The 25,892-nt window shown below is 37.2% G+C and overlaps 1 protein-coding gene across 1 annotated transcript in view; it reads left to right on the forward strand.

Moving 5' to 3' along the window:
* The first annotated feature begins 1,929 nt into the window (after positions 1 to 1,929).
* Positions 1,930 to 25,892, forward strand: part of LOC111145361 (coiled-coil and C2 domain containing 2B) — a 99,673-nt gene continuing 75,710 nt past the window's right edge. The window contains exons 1-9 of the mRNA XM_022500224.1: positions 1,930 to 1,981; positions 5,777 to 5,853; positions 6,210 to 6,275; positions 8,328 to 8,411; positions 12,412 to 12,610; positions 12,923 to 13,059; positions 13,161 to 13,289; positions 22,498 to 22,707; positions 25,670 to 25,767. Of these exons, the coding sequence (XP_022355932.1) occupies positions 1,930 to 1,981; positions 5,777 to 5,853; positions 6,210 to 6,275; positions 8,328 to 8,411; positions 12,412 to 12,610; positions 12,923 to 13,059; positions 13,161 to 13,289; positions 22,498 to 22,707; positions 25,670 to 25,767 (1,052 nt within the window). The remainder of the gene's footprint in view (positions 1,982 to 5,776; positions 5,854 to 6,209; positions 6,276 to 8,327; positions 8,412 to 12,411; positions 12,611 to 12,922; positions 13,060 to 13,160; positions 13,290 to 22,497; positions 22,708 to 25,669; positions 25,768 to 25,892) is intronic.

Below are 25,892 nucleotides of genomic sequence, written 5' to 3' on the forward strand. Positions count from 1 at the left end.
TATACTTCTTCTTTTATGTGTCTTATTACATTAACCTGAATTTTTACTATATACTAAATGTGATAGTGTATTTCTTTGTTTAGTTTCTAGTTAAATTAAAAAATTTAAGTAGCATACTTAAATTTAAGTAGCATATGTTAAGTATCACATCATACTTTCAGTAATATATCATCCTTAAGGCTATTTCTTATTTATTTAGAAAGTGGAAATGAAAGAATCATCATGGAAAAGATCTCAAAGAGAAAGGAAGATATGAAAAAAAAGGTAAGGTATTAATGGAGATTATAAGGATCTTGAATTATAAATGTAAGATAATCCTGAACAATGTGCTATGTTTGGTTCTATATTCAAATCATATAGTTCACATATTAAAAAAATAATAAACTTAAGAATGAATTCTACTCTTTGATGTGTTAGTTATGCCATAGTATTAGAGGTTGGTTATTTATTTATTTATTCCCTTATGTAAATATTAGTTCATTCAACTCTTCTCTCAGCCAACAGTCCATTTTCTGCTTTGCTCAAAAAAAAAAGTTTTTCTTTTTTTAGTGAGTGAATAAAACATATATAGGGCTAATATCTACATTTCCTTTAGAGTAACTCCTGTTAAGATTCATATTTTATCCCTGTCTTCTAGATGGGGGTGGGAAGTTATGAAGAAATGTGCAGAATCCTGGGAATGCTGGGTGAAATTATTAGAAATTAAAGGGAGATCTCTATCAATCACTTATTGTCCCTGAGTCCAGAATGGAATTACGTATTTTTAATTGTCTTGAGGAAGATATTGAATGTCTTGTTTATGTTGATCTTATTCAATAGTGCTTAAGTGTGATACAGGAAACACTAGTGGATTTTGAAGTTCTTTCAGGAAGTCTGTAGACTAGGCTCTTATTATGAAATGTCTTTTATTTTAGTTGTTATTTAAGGAGTCTTCTGCTATTGTATTTAAACTTAAAATGATAAACTCATAGTCTATATTGTTCTAAAAACAGACTTTACATTGCTAGTATGGTTCAATTTCAGAATAGTGAGGCTTGAAAAACTTAAAAGGAAGTTTGAACATATGGAGTTTTTTAAATAATGGTAGGATATTCAGTCAGAAATACCAGCAGACAGCTAGAAGTATGGTATTCAGGATAGCAGTCAAGGTTGGAGACAGATTTGGGAAGCCCTGGGAATACATCCACTCTCCAAAGCCTTGGAATGTGGCTGCATGTAAACTATGAAGAGAAGTGTGACCATTGATTAAGTGGCCAGAGAGTAGAGAGCAATGATATAGAAAGTTTTCAGAAAATAAAGGTGCCCAACATTACCAGATGCTACAGAGTAATCAAGTAAATAGCTAACATGGATAGAGTGTTGAATTTCAAAGTATTTTCATACATCTGGTCTTATTTGGCCCTCCTAAAAGATATGTAAAGTTAGTAATATATGAACACTAACAACTAACCATTGGATTTTATCAATCAAAGGTCCTTTTTGATATTACAGAGAGAAATTTCTTCATTTAAAAATTAAAAATCCACTGTATTGGGGCACCTGGGTGGCTCCGTGGGTTAAAGCCTCTGCCTTCGGCTCAGGTCATGATCCCAGGGTCCTGGGATTGAGCTCTGCATTAGGCTCTCTGCTGGGCGGGGAGCCTGCTTCCTCCTCTCTCTCTCTCTCTCTCTCTCTGCCTGCTTCTCGCCTAGTTGTGATCTCTGTCTGTCAAATAAATAAATAAATAAATAATCTTTAAAAAAAATCCAATGTATTTAAAGAGCTCATACCAATTGATAAAAAGGTGAAATTTAAGAAAATAGGCAGAGGACATGAATTGGCATTTTAAGAAGTGATGACTTTCAAAGGGCTGATGAACATACGAAAAGATGTTCGATGCCAAAACAAAAAGATGTAAGGTAACCTGCCCCCCCTCCAACTTTTTTACAGATGTCAGAAGATAACAGTGCAGAAGAAAATGTAGACAAGCATCTCCGAAAAGGTTCTCAATAAGTATACCACAACTCTGATAACTGCTGATTTCTGTTTTTTAAAGATGTAAATGACTAATCCTATCATAGGGTTTCAAGTGGGAACACAAGTTTCTTAAGAAATGAGTTCAAACAGAAACTAAACTTCCTAGATAATACAAGATGGGCATAAGAAAATACATAGTAAAGTCAACACTTGTAATAAAACCAAATTTTGTTTTCTCTTCCTTTCTGCGAACATGGAGAAGTCACTAGTGCTTGAGACTGTGTTAGTCCACAAACATGCATAGATACAAAACCTGCTTCAGGAAGCTCCAGATCTTATATATATGGAAAAACATATATAAATATGGTCAAAGCCTGGTTCATTCATCCACCAAATATGTACTGAGACCCTACTTTGTGACATCTGCCTATTCTAAATTCTGGGAATAGAGTATAAACAAACCAACTAGTAATTTTTAAACTTACCAAGGAATACTGCAGTTAAGAAAGAGGATTCTCATTACCTATAGTGATTTAGCTTTATACTTATCCTTTATTTCCATTAGCCTTTATGCAACCTTTTGAGTACTCAAAGGAGAAGAAAAAAAAAAATGCAAGGCAGAATAACCAATAGGCTCTCCGTTTTCTACTGTACATAGGACTGTACAACCCTTATCTTTCTCAGTCCATCTGGTGGATTGTCTGGTGAATGAGCAGAAAATAACACATGGTTTAGAGTGCACACACTACCTGGAACCTTCTTTATACTCATGTTTCATATCCTTTAAGAGCTGGCAGAAGTAGGGGTTGGCAGTATTGTACTGACTTTTCAGAACTGACATAAGTAGTTAAAATGGGTACGTGGACACTTCTCATTCTTCCTTTCAGATCCCTTTCTCTTCAGTTTAATCATATTGAAGTAAACCAGCTTTGTTATTTGTATACTCTACAGAACAGTCTACATAGAATGTGACTGTTCTCATGCCTATCAGAGCTTGTTTTTTTCTTTCTTTTTTTTCTTTTTTGAATGACTACAAAGAAGGACTCTCCAATAGCTAAGAATATAGAAGGTAGGGGAGAAAGTCGCAAAAAGAAGCAAGTTTCATTTGGTCATCCATGGCTTTCTTCAACCTAGCTATTGCCTGGATAATTGTTAGCCTGAATTCTCTTTCCGACATATTGTCTATGTTGATAGCCGTTAGCTCTGTTGCAGAAGGTCCATCCTCTGTATTTTTCTTCTGTTGGGCATTCCTCCTCCTAGTCATTTTGGTGAGAGATGACTGAACGGATGTAGCTGGATGTATCGACCGTGGTGCAGTCAAGGTGCACCCTGGAATGCTTCTGAGCAATCAGGATTCCCCACCCAAATGAGAGAAAAAAGAAAAGAAAAAGAAAAAAAGAGAGAGAGAGAGGCGGAAAGAAAGGGAAGATAAAAGAGAAGTTTCAGCCCAAATGGGCCCCAGGGTAAGATTTATGAAGTATACAAACAAAAACAGACAAACAAAAAGACTAATAAAAGTATATGACAAGAGAAAAAAATATATATATATAAGCAAATAAAGGAAGAACCTCGTCAAAAAGAACCCCAAGTGTAAGATTTATATACTATCAGGACAAACACAAAAACGCAGAAACACTGGTAGAAGAAAAAGATGGGAGAGTGGTTATAAATTCTCAGTGTGGGTGAGGAAGGTTGTTTTGATTCTTCCTGGATGTATCTTGATATCTTTGTTAAAGGACTCAACTTTCCTAAGATAAAGGGGGATTAAAAATTGGTTTACCTATAGGGGTAGTATTGATTGGGGAAAGGGGATTACTTTGAAGTTTAACTCTATATGAATATTAGAAAATAAAAATAAAAAAGGAATAAACTAGACTAAACTAAACTAAAATTAAAAAAAAGAAATTTAGGGCGCCTGGGTGGCTCAGTGGGTTAAGCCGCTGCCTTCGGCTCGGGTCATGATCTCAGGGTCCTGGGATCGAGTCCCGCATTGGGCTCTCTGCTCGGCAGGGAGCCTGCTTCCCTCTCTCTCTCTCTCTCTGCCTGCCTCTCTGTCTGCTTGTGATCTCTCTCTGTCAAATAAATAAATAAAATCTTTAAAAAAAAAGAAATTTAAAAAATAGAAATGCGAAAGAAAAACACAGGTGTATGCATCAAAAAGTTCAGGTTAGAAGGTTATTATGGAATTTGATGTACTGGACAGCTCACTGTGATGGTAAGTAGGTTAAAAATTATCTATATAAAAAAAACAATTATCCAGGCAATAGCTAGGTTGGAGAAAGCCATGGATGACCAAACGGAATTGATTAGGGCCGAACTGAAAGTGACCAGAGATGATGTTCACAATGTTAGGGCAGAGCTAAAAGCTACCAGGGCTGAGATTCACAATGCTCTCAATGAGTTCCAATCTAATCTAAATTCTCTCAAAGCTAGGGTAACTGAGACAGAAGATAGAATTAGTGATCTGCAGGACAAACAGATACAGAGAAAGGATCAGGAGGAAGCCTGGAACAAACAGCTTAGAAGCCACGAAAACAGAATCAGGGAAATAAATGATGCCATGAAACATTCCAACGTCAGAATTATTGGAATCCTTGAAGGGGAGGAGAAAGAAAGAAGTCTAGAAGATATAGTGGAACAAGTTCTTCATGAAAATTTTCCCAATCTCGCGAATGGACCCAGCGTTCGTGTACTAGAGGCCGAACGGTCTCCACCCAAGATTATAGATTCCAAAAAAACATCAAGGCACCTGATAGTCAAACTGAGGAATCATAATTGTAGATATAATCTCTTGAAAGCCGCTAGGACAAAGAGGCTCCTTACTTACAGAGGAAAGCCCATCAGAATAACGTCAGACCTGTCCACAGAGACCTGGCAAGCCAGAAAGGGCTGGCAAGATATATGCAGGGCACTAAATGAGAAGAACATGCAGCCAAGAATACTTTATCCAGCAAGACTGACATTCAAAATGGATGGAGAGATAAAGAATTTCCAAGACCGGCAAGGCTTAAAAGACTATGCAACCACCAAGCCAACACTGCAGGAAATATTAAGGGGGGTTCTATAAAAGAGGAAAAATCCTAAGAATAGCATTGAACAGAAATATAGAGACAATCTACAGAAAGAAAGACTTCAAAGGTAACATGATATCAATAAAAACGTATCTATCAATAATCAATCTCAATGTGAATGACCTAAATGCGCCCATAAAACGGCACAGGGTTGCAGATTGGATAAAACGACAGGACCCATCCATATGTTGTCTACAAGAGACCCATTTTGAACCTAAAGATACACCCAGACTGGAAGTGAAGGGTTGGAGAAGCATCTTTCATGTCAATGGGCCTCAAAAGAAGGCCGGGGTAGCGATTCTCATATCAGATAAATTAGATTTTAAACTAAAGACTGTAGTCAGAGATACAGAAGGACACTACATCATTCTTAAAGGGACTATCCACCAAGATGATCTAACAATTGTAAATATCTATGCCCCCAATATGGGAGCAGCCAATTACATAAGAAAACTGTTAATCAAGATAAAGAGTCATATTGATATGAATACATTAATAGTAGGAGATCTTAAGAAGCAAGTTTCAGTCCTGACTATTTAGTCCAAAATGGAAAAGAGGGAAGGGATAACAGCCTTTGGTCTTAGGTTCTAAGCTCACATAGGACAATGACCCGGTCTTTGTAATTGTCATGATCTTTAGAAATACATGCAGTTTACCTATTTAATAAGCTTTTGGATGCTTTTTTCTACTGTTGCTGTTTTATTATAAGAAAGTGTCATGAACTCTTTATTATGTTGACTTCTTGATAGATTTAGATGCAGAAGAAAATCAAAACATAATAGAAACATTGAGAGGCAAAGTAAGAGAGAAGCTAAAAAATGCTAAGGTAATGCTTCTTTTTCTTTCCTGTTTTCATATTTACTGTTTACTGCAATATATATCATAATAAACTTTTCTTTGTCAGAAAAGAGTGAAAATTCAGCCTTAACATAGCTCCTTAAATCCCAAATGCTTTGTCTTTTCCATGCTTTTTTTCCTCAAACCTAAAGCTAAGAAAAGTTCAATTAGTCATGGTAACTGTATGTGACATCTCAAGGGAAAACATGTATGTACTTGTTAAAAGAAAAGCATTGAAAAATCTTGATTTTTTTATCCATTTTGGATAAAAGACTTATGAGCACAATTATGTCTACATTTGTGAAGATTAAATTTTCCATACCATTTACTTATGTTATGTTTCAGATTAATCAAGGTGAAAAATCCTCACCTCAGCTACTCGTTGATGAGAAGATGCATCAATGGCCTAAGGTAAATAATTTTTTTATACTTTTTAGAACAGCGTTATTGAGTTATACTTTGTATAGCAAAATATCACTCATTTTAAGTGTATGATTTAACGATTTTTAGTAAACTTACAGAGTGATGCAGTCGACACTATAAGCCATTATTGTCCCTCCACAAAGATTCCTCATACCAATTTACAGCATTCTTTATTCCTACCTGACATTATTTTTGTCCTAAAAATATTATAATAAAATACTGTAGGTGAAAACTTACAGTTTTTGTTTTATAATTCAATGTGTAATCACATATTTGAAACTTGAAATGACAAAACAATTCCTCTGTTTTAGGGGAACTAGCTTTTAGGGTAAAAGTTGTTAAGCACCTTTAGCCCAAAGATTCCAAGTAAAATGTCTTAATTAGGATCGAAGTTTTATTTCTCTCTAGTTGTTAACAGGTAGGTAAACTGCTAGGAGAGCTCTGCCATCTTTAGCAGATGATTTCTATCTCAGAGTCCAGTGGCAAAGCTTCAGTGGCCTTTATTTGCTGGCCACAGGGAAAGAAGGAAAGAGCCAGAGGGTTGCAGATTGATCTCATATAGGGTAAGACCTGCAAGCTGCACACATTACTTCCCCTAAAGGAATGCAGGGAAAATATTTAGGTAGCCCCCCAAAAAGTAGATTCTGTTATTAGAGACGGGGGCGGGGGGAAAGACCATAATAGACAACTAGTCGTTTCTGCCATAAGCAGCGAGACTAACTCTACAAATTTTAAAATGCAAGGAATTTTTTAAAAAGATTTTATTTATTTGACAGAAAAGAAACACAGTGAGAGAGGGAACATAAGCAGGAGGAGTGGGAGAGGGAGAAGCAGGCTTCCTACCAGCAGGAAAACTAACTGATGCAGGACTCCATCCCAGGACCCTGGGATCATGACCTGCCCTAAAAGCAAATGGTTAACGACTGAGCCACCCAGGTGCCCTGCAAGGAATTTTTTTTAAGTCCTCTTTGTTTCTCCCACAGTGTCCTTCTTGGGTGCTTAGTAAGAATTATTTTAATTAAATTTAAAAGTAAAAGCGGACTAAAAAAAAAAAAAGATGTGTATACATGCTATTCATTCAGCAAATGAAAGTTTGCCTAAATTGGATTTATGTAACTGAATAATAAAAAATTGGAAGCTTGTCAGAGTCGGTCCATTGAGTGTCAAGAAAAGAGGTGAAAAAGAAGAGAAATTGGCTTCTAAGACTCTCCATACCAGCTGCTAGATATCTGCTCAGGAAGTTGAGGAATTTAGCAAGTGGTTTTTCGATGAGCAGAGATGAAGGGAAGTAAGGTATATTGATAATTTTGATATGCAGCATTGTTGCAGGGTGAATAACTATTAAAGTTAATGTGACAGCTGAATTGTAGATACAGACAGGATATAAGATAAGCTTTGTATTTTATATATTTTAAAATTCTTTGACTTCTAGTAACCGGAGTTTTACTTTTTTATTATGGAATTAATTACTTCCCAAATCTCCCTAAAAACAGTTCATTTTAATATGTATGTGAGAAAGAAGGGGTAAGTGATTTACATTTAAAAGATTCAGACTTGACAGTACTGAAAAGCAAAAACTTATTTATCAGCAAATTTATAAGTAGGAATATGTACCTTTTAATACTTTTAACTGTCTATAACCACAGAAGACTGTAGGTGGGCTGGGTGGTACTTGTATGTGAGTGCACACATATATGAAAGCATCCAAAAGCAGGGAGAGAAAAGAAGAATTTGCCCTGAGCCCCCATTTTGATCAAACTGTAAAGTAATACTCTTCGTACTCTGGCTAGAGTGACAAGACAGTTTGGGAGGCAGAACATTTGGGCTCTACTGCATTCTGTTTCTTATTGTAGTTACCAGAAACTTCAAAACAAAACCCCCAAAAATGTAATGAACCAAACAGACTCTTGCTGCTCCTTGCTCATGAATAAGATGACCGTTACTGTTTACCATATCACAGAAAAATATTTCTTGCGTGTATTAGCAGAAAAAATACTCTTTTCCACCCTGAATACTGGTTGACCGTTGTTTAATCCACAGATAGAAGTCTCGCTGGATGAAGGGCTTTGGTTTTTCATGCCGAGCGGTGAAGAAGGCTCAGCTGTGGGCCGCTGTTCAGAGCAGGTTGGATTTGTTCCCCTTCTTCTCCTGTCTCAGGCAAATTAGCCCTTTATTAAAGGCATAGAATGAAATACTTGGTTAGGAGATGAAATTTTTATTATTTGAGCCAACTCTTCTTTGAATTAACAATCTGTTAAAAAAAAATAATTCCAAACAGTTATTGAGTACTTAACTGGATGCACAGTGTTACACTAAATTTTAATATGGATAACATCATCCAGTCCTCATAGTAATCGTGTGAGGCAGGCGTTATTATAATGTCTACTTTAAAGGTGAGGAAGCTCAGGGATGAGGGTGAAACGTCAGCTCCGAAACCTGTGTTTTCTTTTTCTTTTGTTGCTCCTGTCCTCTCCAAGTGCCCCCCTTTGTTCTCTGTCGTCTCCATTACTCTCCATAGATGCCTCATTCTTCATCCCTCCTAGTCTGATCCCAGACCCTTCTAATTTCTAGCAATTCTTCCCATGCCTCCCAAGCTCCTCACCCCCTATTATTCCCTGGTGGCCCTCTCCACCTGTACTAGTCGGTCTCATGGGTCTTTCCCATCTCCTGACTGTTCATCCCTCTGCTCTCCCTGTCTGCTGCTATTCCTCTACACTTTCTCCAGTTCCACCTCTGCCTTTAGTCTCTGCAGTTTCCTTGGTCCCTTCCCCAGTACTACTATCCCCCAGAATTCTACCCAGTATCTTTTGATGCAGCTCAGCATTGCCTAACCCCTCAGGCCTCCTGAGTCCCTCTTAGACACCCATTTCCATTCCAGTTTGCTTCCCAGTCCCTTCCATCCCCTTTTCTTTGCAACCTGTTCAGTCCTTTCATTCCTTCTTTGTTCTTGCTGGTTTTTCTACAATAAAAACAACTTTATCTTTTAAAAGTTTGAAGAAAGTATGTACATTATTTCTTAAAATGCAGAAAACCATATGAAGAAACTAAAAATCACATCAAATCCCACTGCGCTGAGATAAACCACTCTCACTTTTCACACCTTTCTCAGTACTTATGCCCAGACTTCCACATACACAGACATTCATATGAATAGAATCATATTTGTAAATAGCAATTCCATTTTTCCAGTTGCTCATCCAAACCCTGGTGTCATCTTTGGATCCTCTTTTACTAACAGACCTCATATTCAATTCATCACAAATCCTGTTGGTTCTACCTTCAAAGTATGCCAGAATCTGACCCACTTTTCACCACTTCCACTGGTATAACCCTAGTCTAAGCCACCATAACCTTTCATCTGGATCATTGCCAGTGTCTCCCTAGTATCTCACTAGTGCCCCAACAATCTCTTTTCCATGTCATACAGTGGTCAGAGTGCTCCTGTTAAAATCTAAGACATACCATTCTTTTGCTTACACCTTCTTAACGGTTTCCTATCTCACAAAAAAACAAAAAACAACAAAAAACAAACAAAAGCTAAAGTCCTCCAAAGCCTGTATATCCTGCCCCACTTGGTACCTATCTGACCTCATTTTTTACCTCTTTGCCCTTTTCCTACCCAACTCCAGCCAGATTGGCCTCCTTCCTATTCCTCACAACATGCAAAGGACTTTGTACCTTTTATTTGTCTAGAAAGCTCTTCCTTTATCCTCATGCTATCTTTCTCTCATTACATTTGGGTCTCTGTTCAAATGATTCATCATTTTAGATAATTTAAGATACTGTATCTGACAACCCTATCTACAATAGTAGCCCCTACCCACCTAGCCTGGTATTCTCTATCCTCCTATCTCGTTGAGGTTTTTTTTTTTTTTTCTTAAACACACTTATCACCACTGAGCATTTATTTATTTATTTATTTATTTATTTATTTATTTGACAGACAGAGATCAGAAGTAGGCAGAGAGGTAGGTAGAAGGTGGGGGAAGCAGGCTCCCTGCTGAGTAGATAGCCCAATGTGGGGCTCGATCCTAGGACCCTGAGATCATGACATGAGCTGAAGGCAGAGGCTTAACCCACTGAGCCACCCGGGCGCTCCTGAGCATATATTTCTATATCTATTTGTTTATTTTCTTCCTGAAACATATTAGGCACTCAATGAATATTCCAATGAATATTGAATAAGTGAGTTTCAAACATGTGCATGCTCTGCCAAGTCACGTGACCTCCCGGAGTCTCACAGTATGGGTTAAGGAATGAGCTTTTCTGGGAAAACAAGAGACGAGACGGTCCATCCAACAAATACCAGGGTCAGGTATTGTGATTATGGCTGCTTTTCCTTCCCAGAGGGCAGGCATGAGAGAAATTAGGTCAGTGAGGCAAATAGGCTCTTTGGGCTTTAGTAAGTCAGGTTTAGATGTGGGTTGTTTAGAGGCACTGTCTTGAAAAGCCATTGCCCTGTACCTGGTGACTTTGAGGTCCATAGGAAACTACTGTCCTCATCATGGAGGAGAGAGCCACCATTTGGGAGACTGAGTTTCTTTCTGCAGGGAGAAAGAGGAGTCCTGATCCCAAATATGTTGTCTGGGCAGCCCAGAGTGAGGTCCAGGGTTATTTTCTGACAGTTCTACTTATCATACCGCAATTAGCAAGACCTGTTCCTGTGACATGGCCAGGGCGGGGCTGGGCGGGGAGGGTAATATCTCTTTTTAACCACACTAACCACACCATGCTCAGGTGTCCATCTAGAGTTATGAATGGAAAGTTGGGTGGATGCCTTCTGACCTCATACTCCCTGTCACATGACACCTAACAGCACAGACACTGCTCTGCTGTGAGCTGCATGGTAAAGACCAGGAAGGAGATCTGGAAGAGCAGCTAGCCTTAGATTAAATAAGGAATAGTTGGTCAGATGGGGCTTATATTGGTTAAAATCATAGTTTGTCTAAGGCTAAAAATATAGGCCAATTGAACAGGGTAAGGTTTTTAAAAGAGACTTGTTTGGTCACAAATAAAAGGCTGGGATCCAAGATGAGCGCTGACCTACTCAGCTGTCAGGACACACCTTAACTCTGAAGGCAGGTTGAAAGCCCTGGTCCACACCAGGGGTATTATGAGAGATGCCTGATAACAGGAGTTCAAGCCCCTTCTTGTCGGGATTGGAATCTTCAGAGATCCCCTGTGTTAGAGATCCCTCAAATTTTTGCAAAATAAAATAAAAATTTTATTGGATATAAAATACTTCTTGATTTCTGATGGGGGTAGGAGAGAGGGATCAAGATTATGATGACTTGATATGAACCTAAGTGTTGATTAACCAAGTTGATTTCATAATTTTATCAGATATGGTCAAATTATTTTTAATTTAATGATTTATCCCCAAATGTATGTTTTGGAAAATTGAGGGATTTTATTTGCATGACTCACACACTCTCTGTCTCCTTCTGTTTTTCAATATATATATATTTCAAATTAGATAAGTAAAGTCATCCAGAATAAATTCATGATTTTTGTGTGTGTGAAGAGACTCATATAAAATTTCTGATCCTTATATAAAAGTATGCATTTTGATATTTAGTAATACATCTGTTAGGATACTTATATTCAGATTATTTATAATTTTTGTAGTAGCTATCATATTTCAGAATCTCCCTATAATCATTCTGCCATAGATTTCTATGTTGAATCTTTTTTTTTTTTTTCTTTTAAATACCATCCAGAAACCAGCATGAATGCTCCATATCATTTTAGGTAATACTGCTTTCTGAATGGTGAAAAAAACACACAGTTTAAGACTGCATGGCCTGATGTCTCTGGACTTTGCCTTACACTGTGAATTCTCAGTGGCTGAAATACCATATTCCAATATCTTAGGTCATTTTCCATGGACGAGGAGGGACTTTAATTGTAGTTCTGTTTCAGTAGTCCTTCATACCATTAAGCCTTAAATGAATTCTTCCTATGTTCAGTGAGATTTTGTTGTAACAGTTTCAGCTTGACCTTGAACTAGGTGGCATGACTCAGAAAGACAATTCACTGCAAGGTCCCAATACATCTCACTTATCTATATGTAATCATGGGGACAGCGTATTTGCTTATTTTTTTTCTCTTTGGTATTCAACAGCGATCCGTAAATGATAGTTACCCCAAACATTTTTCACTTGGTGATAATTTACAAAATTTTGCCGAAGGCCAAGATGAAGATTTTATGGAGGAAATCATTTTCCCAGATTTACTTGAAGTAAAAGCTGCTGAATATGTAGATGATCAAGAACAAATCAAAAAACAACAGGCAAACATTTTTGTGCCAAGTAGTTCTCCAGGTAAAATTCTTTATAATATTTAAGTCATTAATGACTCCTAGAGTAGTGCTTCTTTGTATGTTGGATAGATAAAAAGAACTGATCTAAAATTACAGAAAGTTTTCTACATTTGTTCTTCACATCTCCCTGACTTTAAGGAAACTGATTAAAAGAAATCATATATATATAATATTTTTTGTTTGTTTGTTTGTTTTAGACTTTCTGCTAAACTTTAGTAGTAGGGTATATGGTAGTTGCCTTTTTTTTTCTTGTTTGGTCAATACCAGTTTAATAATTTGGACTTTAAAGTAATATCTAGGTTTTGTCATTAAGTGGTCAACCAGCGTAAATTGCCAAAAGGTATGATTCCACGCATTTTAGAAGATGAAGGATTCTATATTCAGAGAAAGCCACGAATATACAAAAAGACCTGTAACAAAATGGAAAACCGCCTGCTTACCCTAGAAAAGGCAAGTGCACCAGCTAACAAGTTACACCATTCACTGCTAGTATGTGACTTTTGTTTTTAGTGAAGTATTTTACTGTGTTATTTCTTAAATATTTTTGGTAGGGAAAGTGTTGGTTTGAAGAAAGTGGAGAAATTATGTCACTACCTTCACCCATTAGACAGTCATGGAATTTCAGGCTAAACACAAGCAAGGGATCTTTAAATCCAGCGCTAAAGACCATATACAGAAAGGTAACCAACAAAAGTTTATTTGTGATTATGATTAGAAGAATTCGTATAATATCATTTATAACTTATATGTTTCTAGTGTTAATTCACCCTCTAAAGATATTAGTAAATCTAGTAATGTAATGGCAAAACTATGATGAAATGTAAAATAGCCATTAAAATTATGTTTTTGAAGAAAATTCAGTGATATGAAGAAGTACTCAAAATGCTAAGTGATAAAGCAGAATGCCAAGTCATATATGATCCTAATTTTATACAAACAGATAATGAATTACTCAATGAATGAATAAATATATACATATATGTGTAGATAGAGTAAAAGAGTGGGAAAATATATCAAGTAATTATCTTTGACTGGTAGAACATAGGATTATTTTAATTTTTCTTCTTTATTTCTTTCTCTATTTTCTAAATTTCAAAAATGAATGTATATTATACTCATAAAGAAATAAATTTTACATGTATTCTAAGACATTATGAAAATTAGCAGTCCATTAACCTGATGAGAAGAAATATTTGGACAGAAATAGTTACATTTAAAAATTGGCTTGAAAATTTTAAATCAGAACTATTTATGAAAACTCAGTTGCACATTCATTTGCCTTAACCATTCTACATATAAGAAATATGGCTGTGAGTAGATATAAAGTGGAAAACTATCTACTAGAAATAGAGGATGTTATTCTTTATTCCCTCTGTTGCTTTGAACCTGTTGAGTTACTTCTCTCCCAGTAATTATATATCTTCCTTCTGTAATTAATGCTTCTTCTTTACTATTCTTATAGTTAGTTCTTGCATATTCTGATAGCAGGGACATACTAATAGCAAGGGCACTTAGGTTGATGTTTCTTAGCCTGAGGAAATGAGGGCTCTCCCTCAACTGAAAAGATTGTCAGTTTTGGGAGTCTCCTTGTCTTTCTATAACATATAAGGATCTTCTTTATATATGATAAATGCTCTTTTCTTCCCACGTTTCTGTTTCTTTCCCAGGGAATTTAGGAAATCAAAAATTTTTTTTTCTTAAATTGTGGTGTGTTTTTCATATCTTTATACTGCTTATAAATTGTTCTTGGGACTTTCTAAAAATATACCAACACTTTGTGCTAAGAAAGCCTTTTTCATTTTACTATGTAAAATGCATTTAAGCTTTAATTAATTTTCCCTCTTTTATACAGACATATACAATTGTCTAGCAGAACTTCTGATCATTCGATGAACAGGGTTCTACCCAAGCGGAAGAAAAGAAACTCAATGTTGAAGACGTATAATTAGGTCCTTGGTCTTTTTATGTTCTTTTTCTTCATACAGCAATTTTATGTTCTTTTTTTTCATACAGTATTTTTCATCATACTCTTTGCCTAATAATCCCAGCTTCCATGACTGCTGCTACCATGTGATTGCTGGTGACTCCCAAACATGTATCTTTCCCAGATCTCTGTCCTAATCCTCAATTGCATATATAGAATACTTTTAGAAAGCTCAATCTGGTGTCTTTTTTTTTTAAGGATATATTTATTTTAGAGGGGGGGAAGGGCAGCGAGAGAGAGAGAGAGAGAGAGAATCTTAAGCAGACTCCCCACTGTGTGCAGAGCCCATGTGGGACTCAGTTCTCACGACCCTGAGATCTTGACCTGAGCCAAAACCAAGAGCTGGATGCTCAACCAACTGAGCCACCCAGGTGGCCCCTCAGTCTGGTGTCTTAAGATCAGAACACCTAAAAGAGAATTGCCATTGCCTCAGTCAGAGGCAGTTTTGCTGTGATGCTAATGAATTTTAAAATTAGGGTCCCTAACTTTGCAGAGGTCCCTTTCCAAGGCTCTGAGGGGGATTTTAGCAATGTATTCACTTAGTTATCTTTATGTACAGAAATATAAATATATCAAGTATATTAGCTTGATAAATTTACATAAAGTCAACAAACCTGTGTAACCAGCATTGAGCTTAAGGATAGAATTTTTTTTTGAAAGATTTTATTTATTTATTTGACAGGCAGAGATTACAAGTAGGTAGAGAGGCAGGCAGAGAGAGAGAGGAGGAAGCAGGCTCCCTGCCAAGCAGAGAGCCTGATGCGGGGCTTGATTCCAGGACCCTGGGATCAGGACCCGAGTGGAAGGCAGAGGCTTTAACCCACTGAGCCACCCAGGCGCCCCTTAAGGATAGAATATTACCAACATTCCAGAAGTCCCCCTCATGTCCTTTGCCATTAACTATTTCCCCTCACGGTAACTACTATTATAATTTCTACCACTGTAGATTACTCTTAGCTCTATATTTTTATATACTCTTACCTCTATATTTTGCCTATATTTTACATAAATATAATATATATAAATATAATAATAGAGTAGGCATTCTATGTTGCTGCATGCAACAATAATTTGCTTAATCTTCTTGCTATACAGAACTCCATTGTATGAAAAATATTTTTTCTTTTTCTCTGGGGAGAATTGTACAGTATTAGTGTTATTTATTTCTTAAGTGTTTGGAAGAATTCACTGATGAATCCATTTTGGCCTGAAAATTTATTTGTGGGAACAATTTTAATTATAGATACAGTTTCTTTAAAAATAAAAGACTGTCTTGTGGAAAAAATCACATGTTCATGGATTGGAAGACTTAATATTGTTAAAATATCCATACTACCCAAAGCAGTCTGCAAACTGGAAGCAATCACTATGAAAATCCCAATGGTATTTTTCAAAGAAACAGAAAAACAATCTTAAAATTTCATATGGAACCACAAAGGACCCTGAATAGACTAAATAATCGTGATAAAGTAGAAGAAAGCTGGAGAGAATGTTATCATCCTAATGGCAGAAAAATAGTTTTCTGTTGCTTTCCTCTCCAAAGTACAATGATTCTGACAATCACCCGTGGCCAAGAGTGCCTTTTTGTGGAAGTCCACAAGTCCTGTGAAGAATTCTAGCATACCCTTGAAGTAAAAAATAAATACATAAAATAAAAATCTGAGCTGGGGTATTTTTTGTTAGGTCTAGAGTTCTAGTTGGACATTATTTTGCTTTTAGCACTTTGAAGAGAGCTTTCTACTCTCTTTTGAATCTCATTGTTTCTATTGAAAAGACATCTTTTTAAAAAGTATTTATTTATTTATTTATTTATGGGAGAGGGGAGGAAAAGAGGGAGAGGGAGGAGAGAACCTTTTTTTTTTTTAAAGATTTTATTTATTTACTTGACAGAAATCACAAGAAGGCAGAGAGGCAGGCAGAGAGAGAAGGAGAGAGGGGGAAGCAGGCTCCTTGCTGAGCAGAAAGCCTGATGGGGGGCTCAATCCCACAACCTGAGATCATGACCTAAGCTGAAGGCAGAGGCTTAATCCACTGAGCCACCCAGGTGCCCTGAGAGGAGACAATCTTTTTTTTTTTTTTTTTTTTTTTTTTTTTTTTTTTTTTTTGAAAAGAGACAAAAGGTGGGCAGGGGGGGGGGGGGGTGGTGGGGGGACGGGGGGCGGGAAGCAGGATCCTGGCTGAGCCGAGAGCCTGATGTGGGGCTCAATCCCAGGACCCTGAGATCATGACCTGAGCCGAAGGCAGAGGCTTTAACCCACTGAGACACCCAGGCGCCCCGAGAGGAGACAATCTTAAGCAGAATCTATTCCCTGAGTGGATCCTGACATGGAGTTAGAGCTCACAATCCTGAGATCATGACCCTGAGGTAAAATCAAGAGTCAGACTCTGAGCCATCCAGGTACCCCCTGAAAAGCCAACTTAAATTCTTACTTTGTTTTTCAGTTTTTCTCTTTGGTTTTCAATAATTTTCACTATAATATGTTGAGTTCTGAGTTTTCACTGTTTATTCTGCTTTGGGGTATTAGAACTTCCTGAATGTATGATTCCATGTCATCCATCAGTTAAAAAAAGTTGTCAGCCATTTTCTTAGCAAATAGGACTGATACCTCAGTCTCCTCTTTTTGTTCTGTGTACTTTAAGTACACATGTCCCTTATGTCTTACTTTGCTCTTATTTTTTATTCCTTGTCTTCTCTCTGATCTTTAGTCTGAGTATTTTTTATATGCTCTGTCTTCTACTTCACTTACCTGATTTTCTGCTCTGCTTTATCTCCTGTTAAATCCATCCAACGAATTCTTTCTCTTTATTCATTTCTTTTTTATTTAGAAAGATTTCTCCCTCTATACCTTAAGAAAAAGTTTATTTTTGTGGTGTTTCTTTGCCCTTATGCTCCTTCTAGTTTAGGCTTAATTTCTAATTTTTAAAAATTTTTAATTCTGGGGCACCTGGGTGGCTCAGTGGGTTAAAACCTCTGCCTTCCGCTCAGGTTGTGATCCCAGGGTCCTGGGATCAAGCCCCGCATCAGGCTCTCTGCCTGCTTCCCTTCCTATCTCTCTGCCTGCCTCTCTGCCTACCTGTGATCTCTGTCAAATAAATAAATAAATCTTCAATAAATAAATAAATAAAATTTTTAATTCTTTCTGTCACTGCATTTCTCAGTTTTTTAAAACTCTGATTTATGTTCTTAAATGTCATAAAAATTTTCTCAATGTCTTTTAGCTCATTCAGAAGTACAATTTCTATTTTTATCTGTTTTGGGATTTCTTTCTACTTTGTGGGGATATTATTTTACCATCTATTCATTTTTATTCTTTCTTTTTTTTTTAAAGATTTATCCATTTATGGGACACCTGGGTGACTCAATCGGTTAAGCATCTGCCTTTGGCTCAGGTCATGATCCCAGGGTCCTGGAATTGAGCCCGGCATAGGGCTTCCTGCTCAGCAGGAAGCCAGCTTCTCCCTCTCCCACTCCCCCTACTTGTGTTCCCTCTCTCACTGGGTCTCTCTCTGTCAAATAAGTAAAACCGTTATTAAAAAAAAAAAAAGATTTATCCATTTATTTTAGAGAGAAAGAGAGAGAGAGAGCACAAGGGGAGGAGCAGAGGGAGATGGAGAGAGAATGTCAAGCAGACTCCATGCTGAGCTGGGAGCCCATGCAGGGCTCCATCCCATAACTCTGAGATCATGACCTGAGCTGAAATCAAGAGTCAGGCACTTAACTAACTGAGCCACCCAGGCGCCCCTGATAACTTTTCTAATAATGTCACAGAACTCTGTTGTTTTTGTCTAGTGTTAGAAATATATAGTGGCTGGATTTCCAAAATTTTTTGGCTGGATTTCCCTTCCAAGATATTTTTTTCACCTTCTCTTTCCTTAATCTCTGTGGTTCCTGGCCTTCTCAAGTTTTATACCACTCCTAGAAGTTTCTCTTTAGTGTGAAGACTTGTCCTAAAAATTCTGAGGAAGTAGGTTCCTCTCAGCCCCTTTAGTCCTCTCCAAAAGCCGGGCACCCCCCCCAACAGGTGGAATAGACAAAACCTCTTCCAGTTTTAACTGCTGTTTTTGAGTTGGCATGCTGCACTTTCCGATGAACAACTAACTTTTGGCTCCTTGGGGTTTTCCTGCTCTCAGGACCTTCAGATGCTTCATTGCTTCTTAGATTTCTTCCAGACAATCACCGACATTATGCATGCTTTCTACTGTTGGTGGTTTGTCTTCACCCACTTGTATTTTGGGTTTCACGAGGGATTCTTGGGGATGTAGTTCTGTTACGGATCTTGTCCATGGATCTTTGGCTTTGCTATGTAGATATGTTTTAATGGTAGAGATTTGGGGCTATCTAAAGCTATAATGCCACCATATTCCCAGAATCACCTGTCTAATGAATTCTTTTTTTTTTTTTTTAAGATTTTATTTATTTGTCAGAGAGAGTGAGCACAGGCAGACAGAGTGGCAGGCAGAGGCAGAGGGAGAAGCAGGCTCTCTGCTGAGCAAGGAGCCCGATGTGGGACTCGACCCCAGGAGGCTGGGATCATGACCTGAGCCGAAGACAGCCGCTTAACCAACTGAGCCACCCAGGCGTCCCTGTCTAATGAATTCTTAATTTCAGATATTTTCAGTATATTTTCAGTTTAAAATGTTCATCTGACATTGGATTCTTATGTATATATTCCAGTTTCCTCTTAGAATATGCCATGTTTTCATGTATTTTCTCTTTTACTCTGTTTTTAAAAACACATTAATAATAGCTACTTTAAAGTCCATATCTGGTAAATATAATATCTGGGTTCCTGTGAGTCTGTTTTTATTTTTGTTTTTTCTCTTCATTTTGCTCATTTAGACTGGTCTTTATTATGGTCGATGACTATTGTATTACAAATATTACATATGAAAAGTTATAAAATCTCTAGATGATATCTTCTTTCAGAAGGGTGCTGTCCTTTGCTTTGTTAGGGGTATTGAGTGGGGATAATCATTTTAATCCAATTAGGGACTTCCCTGATTTCAGCTAGGTTGCAGTTATGTCAAGGTTCAGTCTGTATCTCTGTCTTCTATTTACCTAATCTGTTTCCTGCTTGACTGCAGAGTAGGGTTTTCTTTTCTTTTCTTTTCTTTTTTAAAGATTTTATTTATTTATTTGACACAGACAGAGATCACAAGTAGGCAGAGAGGCAGGCAGAGAAAGAGGAGGAAGCAGGTTCCCCGCCGAGCAGAGAGCCTGACGTGGGGCTCCATCCCAGGACCCTGAGATCATGACCTGAGCCGAAGGCAGAAGCCTTAACCCACTGAGCCATCTAGGTGCCCCGGGCTTTCTTTTCTTTTCTTCTCTTTTTTCTTTTCTTTTTTTTCTCTTTTCTTTTCTTTCTTCCTTCCTTTCCCTTCCTTCCTTCCTTCCTTCCTTCCTTTCTTGAATCAATTCCTAACACATATCCAAATGCTTAGCATATAGTAGACACTCAATGAGTGCTTTTATTATTTGTAAAGCAATCTCAGTAGATGTAAACTTTTATGGCTCTAGTATACATTAGAAGAGAAAGACATCAGTTGACTGGCATAATCTTAGAAAGATTATTTTTTGCATGCTGCCTGCCACACCATGAGACTAGCAATGTCTCTACCCCATCCTCATTTATAATATAACATATTTACTTATATTTTGTAAATGACCCCCCCCAACACACATACACACCCAACATTGCACTATCTTTCTGTTTTCTCCAGTTTGGCCACTAAAAACATCCATCTCCATTAAAAATAAAAATAAAAGAATGAAAGAGGGAGGAGAGATAATCCCTAGTATTGATCTTATCTTATTCTTTGTTATTAAGTGGCATAACTTTTGCACCTTATGGTGACAATATGTTTCATCTAAATTTTGCTGAAGATAAAGCACAGATATCTTAACATAATTATCTGAGACCATTATTCTTAGGGAGAGAGATCCTTGAAACAATGGAGTTTGTTGAATTAATGAATGAATGATTGCATGCATGAACAATTGGATGATAACAAATAAATGCAAAATATACAATTTTTTGAGAAATACTAACCGCCATCTACATTAACCTTTGTAACCACCAGAATCCCAAATTGGAAACCACTGGGCTGACCAAATACCTTTTTCCTTAAGTGCATTTATTTATTCTAGCTTCATCCAAGCATAATTTCAGTATCTCATGGACCTTTTAGACTTGGAAATAAATGGAAATGTCACTTCACCAGGCATCTAAACTGAGTATTAAAATTCATTCTGTAGCATCCATAGCAGACGATGTTCTGGAATTTGTGCCAGACAAATGTTTCTGCCTGCTTTTCCATTTTATCTTACCCACATTGGTTACTCTGCCTGGCCAGCCTTAGAGGCAAGGCTCATTTGGGGTTTCTCACCAGAATAAAAGAAATATAAGGGTGACTGAAGCACAGATAAGAGCTGCCCGAGTACCAAAGTTCTCTCTGTGCTGTTGCTCTGCCACATTCCTCTGCCCCAGGTCTCATTGCCTGTGTGAGTTTTGCCTGATCGTTTGACTATGCCCTTTTCTCCCTCTTCAGACAGTCTCATGTCTTTACATAGATTTTACACTCATCATCAGCTTGGATATTTTTGTGCATTTATCTGGCCTTTGACTTATTATTCCTAGATCTTTGTGCTTTTGGACTAACTTAGTTCTAGAAATTCACTTAATCCCCTCACTTAATTGACCAGTGCAGAATCTGCTCAATAAGACAGTCCTCTCTAGCTTAGGAACTTTAATTCTCAAAAGTTTATTTATAATTTGGTTACTTAATACCTAAACTGTTTATTTTGTTGGTGGTTTTGCCTGGTAAATTACCATTTTACTACTAACTGACTAAATCTTTTAAGTGGAATCAAGAGCAGGTTTTCTCCTCTGAGTTGGTCCTTCCATAGAGAATAGAGACTTAAAAGGTAAGGATGAAACAAAAACAAACTTTATGGCTCTTCTCTTGCCTTCTCTCAAACCAGTGAGGAAACAGGGGAAGATTCCTAGCTGGGGAGAGAGTAGGGAGGGAGAAATACAGGCATTTCTGCTGCCACACCAGGCCACAGGTGGGATAGCAGTTTTTCAGTGTAACAGCAGTTGTAATAGCAATGGCACAAGCATGTTCTATTATACCAGACTGGTCCAGAGAAAAGGCTCGTGCTTTCTTTTTCAGGGGGATGCAGTCATGGATCTTATTGGAAGTAGCTAGACTTACAAACTAGACTATGCATGCCAGGTAACCCGTTAACCCTCTCAAATTACATCACTAAAAACCAGTCACATACATATTCAAGCAAATGTGCTTAAATTCAGAATAGGGTACTAAGACATATTTGAATCATTTTGTATATATTAAGGCCTAAAGACTTCAGCTAATTTAAGGGCAATCTGGTATACAAGTGGAGACAGTCTCATGTATAAAGAAAAATGGTCTCCTTAGCTCTTGCTTGGAGGTTCCAAGCCCCTCCAGAGAATTTTCCAGGGGGTTAACAATATATTCACATAGGAACAATGTTTTAGTAAGGGTTTACCACTTAACTGTCACCCATAGATAACTATTAGATCACAACTCCCAAAGGATCTAAACACCATTTGTCATAGTGTTGCTTTAGGAAATCATTGGCAGGGCTTATAACCTGAAAGTCTAAACTCTACCAGCGCATGACATAAGGTATATGACATAAATTATAGCAAGATGATTAAAGTGGATGTAATGTAAATATATTTAATGAAATCAGGGGTCATAATTTCAAGGAAGAAGGACCAAATTATTATTTATTGCTTTTCTACATCCCTTAATTTTCTTACAATTAACATGTTACTTTTATAAAGAAAAGTCTCTTGTAATTTCAAAAGAAATACAAAGAATCAAATTAACATTGTGTAGGTATTTTTCTTTAAAAGGCAGTGAAACCTGATCTGGAAAGCTCTATTAGGAACAAAATGGAAGGTCAAAGGGAAATGTACCAATTAGATCTCAATATTGTGGGTTTACAATTCAGCCATCATCCTCTCTTCAATCAAGAACAAGCATTATGTGCTAGGCTGCTTCAACTTTATGAGTGTTTTCAGGACAGGCAGCAACAGAATTTACCTCAGCTGCTTTATGAGAAGGTGAGAATGGCTTCCATTATATTTATAGGGCTGAAGATTTAATATTGAAAGGGAAAACAAATAGTACAGAGCAAGCTATCCTAGAACATATTCCCTTAGCATTTTAAATATTTAACCAATTGGAACAATAGTTTCTTTCAGTTTCTCTGAAAAGAAACTCTGGGAGTTGACTGACCAGGGAGGTAGCCTCAAACATATCCTGCAGGATATTTAGCACTTACAGATGGTTTGCTAATCATTGGTATTCTTGGTCCTATGACTCAAGAAGAGTATTTGAAAAGATTACTATTTAAAAGAGCCATATGGTTGTTTTAAGTCTAGTAAAGTATTTTTTTTAAAGATTTTATTTATTTATTTGACAGAGATCACAAGTAGGCAGAGAGGCAGGCAGAGAGGGAGAGAGAGGTGGAGGCAGGCTCCCTGCGGGGCAGAGAGCCCGATGCGGGGCTCGATCCCAGGACCCTGGGATCATGACCTGAACCGATGGCAGAGGCTTAACCCACTGAGCCACCCAGGCGCCCCATCTAGTAAAGTATTTTTGATGAAAATATTAGATCTTGAATCACATATAAAATGTGAAAAGTCTTAGTCTAAGAATGATTAACCCAATCATCCAATGACAGCATAAAGGTTACATGAAAGTGTGGGGGAAAAAAATCAAATGAGTACCCTCTGATTATTTTTTATGAATTTGTACCGCTCATTTACTTGCTTTTTAATTTCATTTTTTATGTATCTTGGCAAACATTAAAATTTTTAGTGAGGCCAAATCTTTCCATCTTTTCCCTTGTATATTTTAGGTTTTGTTGTTTGCTTCCTAAGACCTTCTCTACCCCAAGTGTATCAGTCAGCATTTCAGTTGCTTTAAACAGTAAGGAAAGCAATTGTTTCAGTGGCTTTAAACAATAAGGAAAAGTTATTACCTCCTATATCACAAGTCCCAAGTTAGGGCAACTCTAGGGTTGGCTGATTTGGTGCTTCAACAATACTGTCAACAACCCTAGCCTTTTTCCTCCGTTTCTTTCTTTTTTTTTTTTTTTTTTTTTTAAGATTTTATTTATTTGACAGAGAGAGATCACAAGTGGGCAGAGAGGCAGGCAGAGGCAGAGGGAGAGGAGGAAGCAGGCTCCCCGCAGAGCAGAGAGCCCAATGCGGGACTCGATCCCAGGACCCTAAGATCATGACCTGAGCTGAGGGCAGAGGCTTAAGCACTGAGCCACCCAGGTGCCCCCTTTTCCTCCCTTTCTAATGTTCATCTTCAGCAAATTGACCTCGTTGGCTCCTGTCAGGTAAACTACCTGGCTGCTCCAGTTCAAGGCAGCTGACCAGACACGCAGTATGCATAGTACCTCACTTGAGAGCCCTCTTCAGCCTTTCCCCCACACGTCTGGGCAGATTTCCCCTCCGGTCTCATTGGTTAGAGTTATCTCACATGATCATGTCTCAACCAGCACTAGCAAGAAGAATGAAATTGCTACAAATAGCTAATCAGGGTTTACCTCTGAAACACATGGAAGATAATCAAGCAATTGAACAAAATTAGGGTTCTGCCATCCAAGAAAAATGACCTTTCAAGTGCAACCAGTGGTGTCTGAGAGACCAAAATTATAGTTATCTTTTTATATATTCTAGTAATATGTGTGTGTGCATGTGTGATTTCTAGACTTGTATTCTGTCTAGTGTTTGTATTGGCGGCTTGTGAGATTCAGTTCAGTTTCTTTCCCCCCAAAGGTTAGCCAAACACCATAATTTCCTACTAATTTAAAATTCTGCCTTTATTGTAAACTAGTTTAACATATAGATTTAAGAACTATTTATTCCATTGATGTAATAGTCTAGCCCTGCCCTACTTTTTTTTTTTTTTTTTAGATTTAAAAGAATTATTTACTTGAAAGAGAGAGAGCGAGCGCACAAGCAGGGGGAGCAGCAGAGGGAAAAGCAGGCTCCCTACTGAGCAGAGAGTCTGACACAGGGCAGGACCCTGGGATCATGACCTGAGCCAAAGGTGGACGCTTAACCAACTGAGCCACCCAGACACCCCTCGTCATGCCCTATTTTAATTACTCTATTATTAAATTATAGTGTAGTAAAACAAGTGGCTCCTCATTTTTTCCTAGAATGTTTTTGTATGTTCTCAAAGATTTGATTGTCCATATGAACTTAAGAATTAGCCTGTCAACTTCTGTTTTTAAAATTCTATTATCATATTTACTATGATTATATTGTATTAATTTTGAAAGAAATGTTTATCTTTATAAAAGTTATATTTCCTTATCCAGAACTATAGTATGTCTTCACGTTTGTTGAGGTCTCTGATTTCTTCCAGTAGAAGTTCATATTAATTGACTCTAGTCTTGGAGTTCCTACAAACTGTCCCTAACTGTGACAGATATCTCCTACAAATGTTTTAGGGTACAGGTTCCTCCAGTTTTATTTCTCTATGAATATTTTCTGTATATTTCTATCTTTTTGCTTTCCTCAGTATCTTCTTCTCTTGATCTTATTTTTTCTTGTTTTCCTATGTTATGCATTTATTTTTTATAGGAAGATAAAGATATAAACAGTTATAAATATACATGTATAGATATGGATGTGATGTTAGCAGTGGATATGGTTAAGACAGATAAACAGATATCTTTTCTCTAACCATGGGATTTTAGGTGGAAAATAAGGTAGATTCCTGTGTTCAATCTACCATCTTGATTAATTGGTATTTTTTTTACATTAATTGATGAACTGATTACCTGGAAAGCTCTAGGTATAATATTTATTCCATAAATATTGATGCTCTTCTCAGTTCTACCCCAAGGTGCTTATATGAAATATATTTTGGAAGATAAGACAGAAATACACAAAAAGTTATGCAGTTGTGCTTCTGTTGCACACACCTAGACCTTTGGAGAAATTGGAGTGCTGGTAACAGTGGATGAGATACACAAAAAAGCTCTTTTCTTTGTTGTAGCTGAAAGCACTGACAGATGCTACCAAATTAGCAAATGAAAACTTGGAAAGAAGCCAGCTGACCAAAAAATCTTTACAAGATTATTATTGGCAGATAAGGTAGGTTTGGGACCATTAATATATCTACTAACCATTTAAAAATAACTTCTTTTTTTTTTTTTTAAAGATTTTATTTATTTATTTGACAGACTGAGATCACAAGTAGGCAGAGAGGCAGGCAGAGA

The sequence above is a fragment of the Enhydra lutris genome, unplaced genomic scaffold, assembly GCF_002288905.1.
Source record: "Enhydra lutris kenyoni isolate GAN:26980312 unplaced genomic scaffold, ASM228890v2 scaffoldscaffold12, whole genome shotgun sequence".
NCBI lineage: Eukaryota > Metazoa > Chordata > Mammalia > Carnivora > Mustelidae > Enhydra > Enhydra lutris.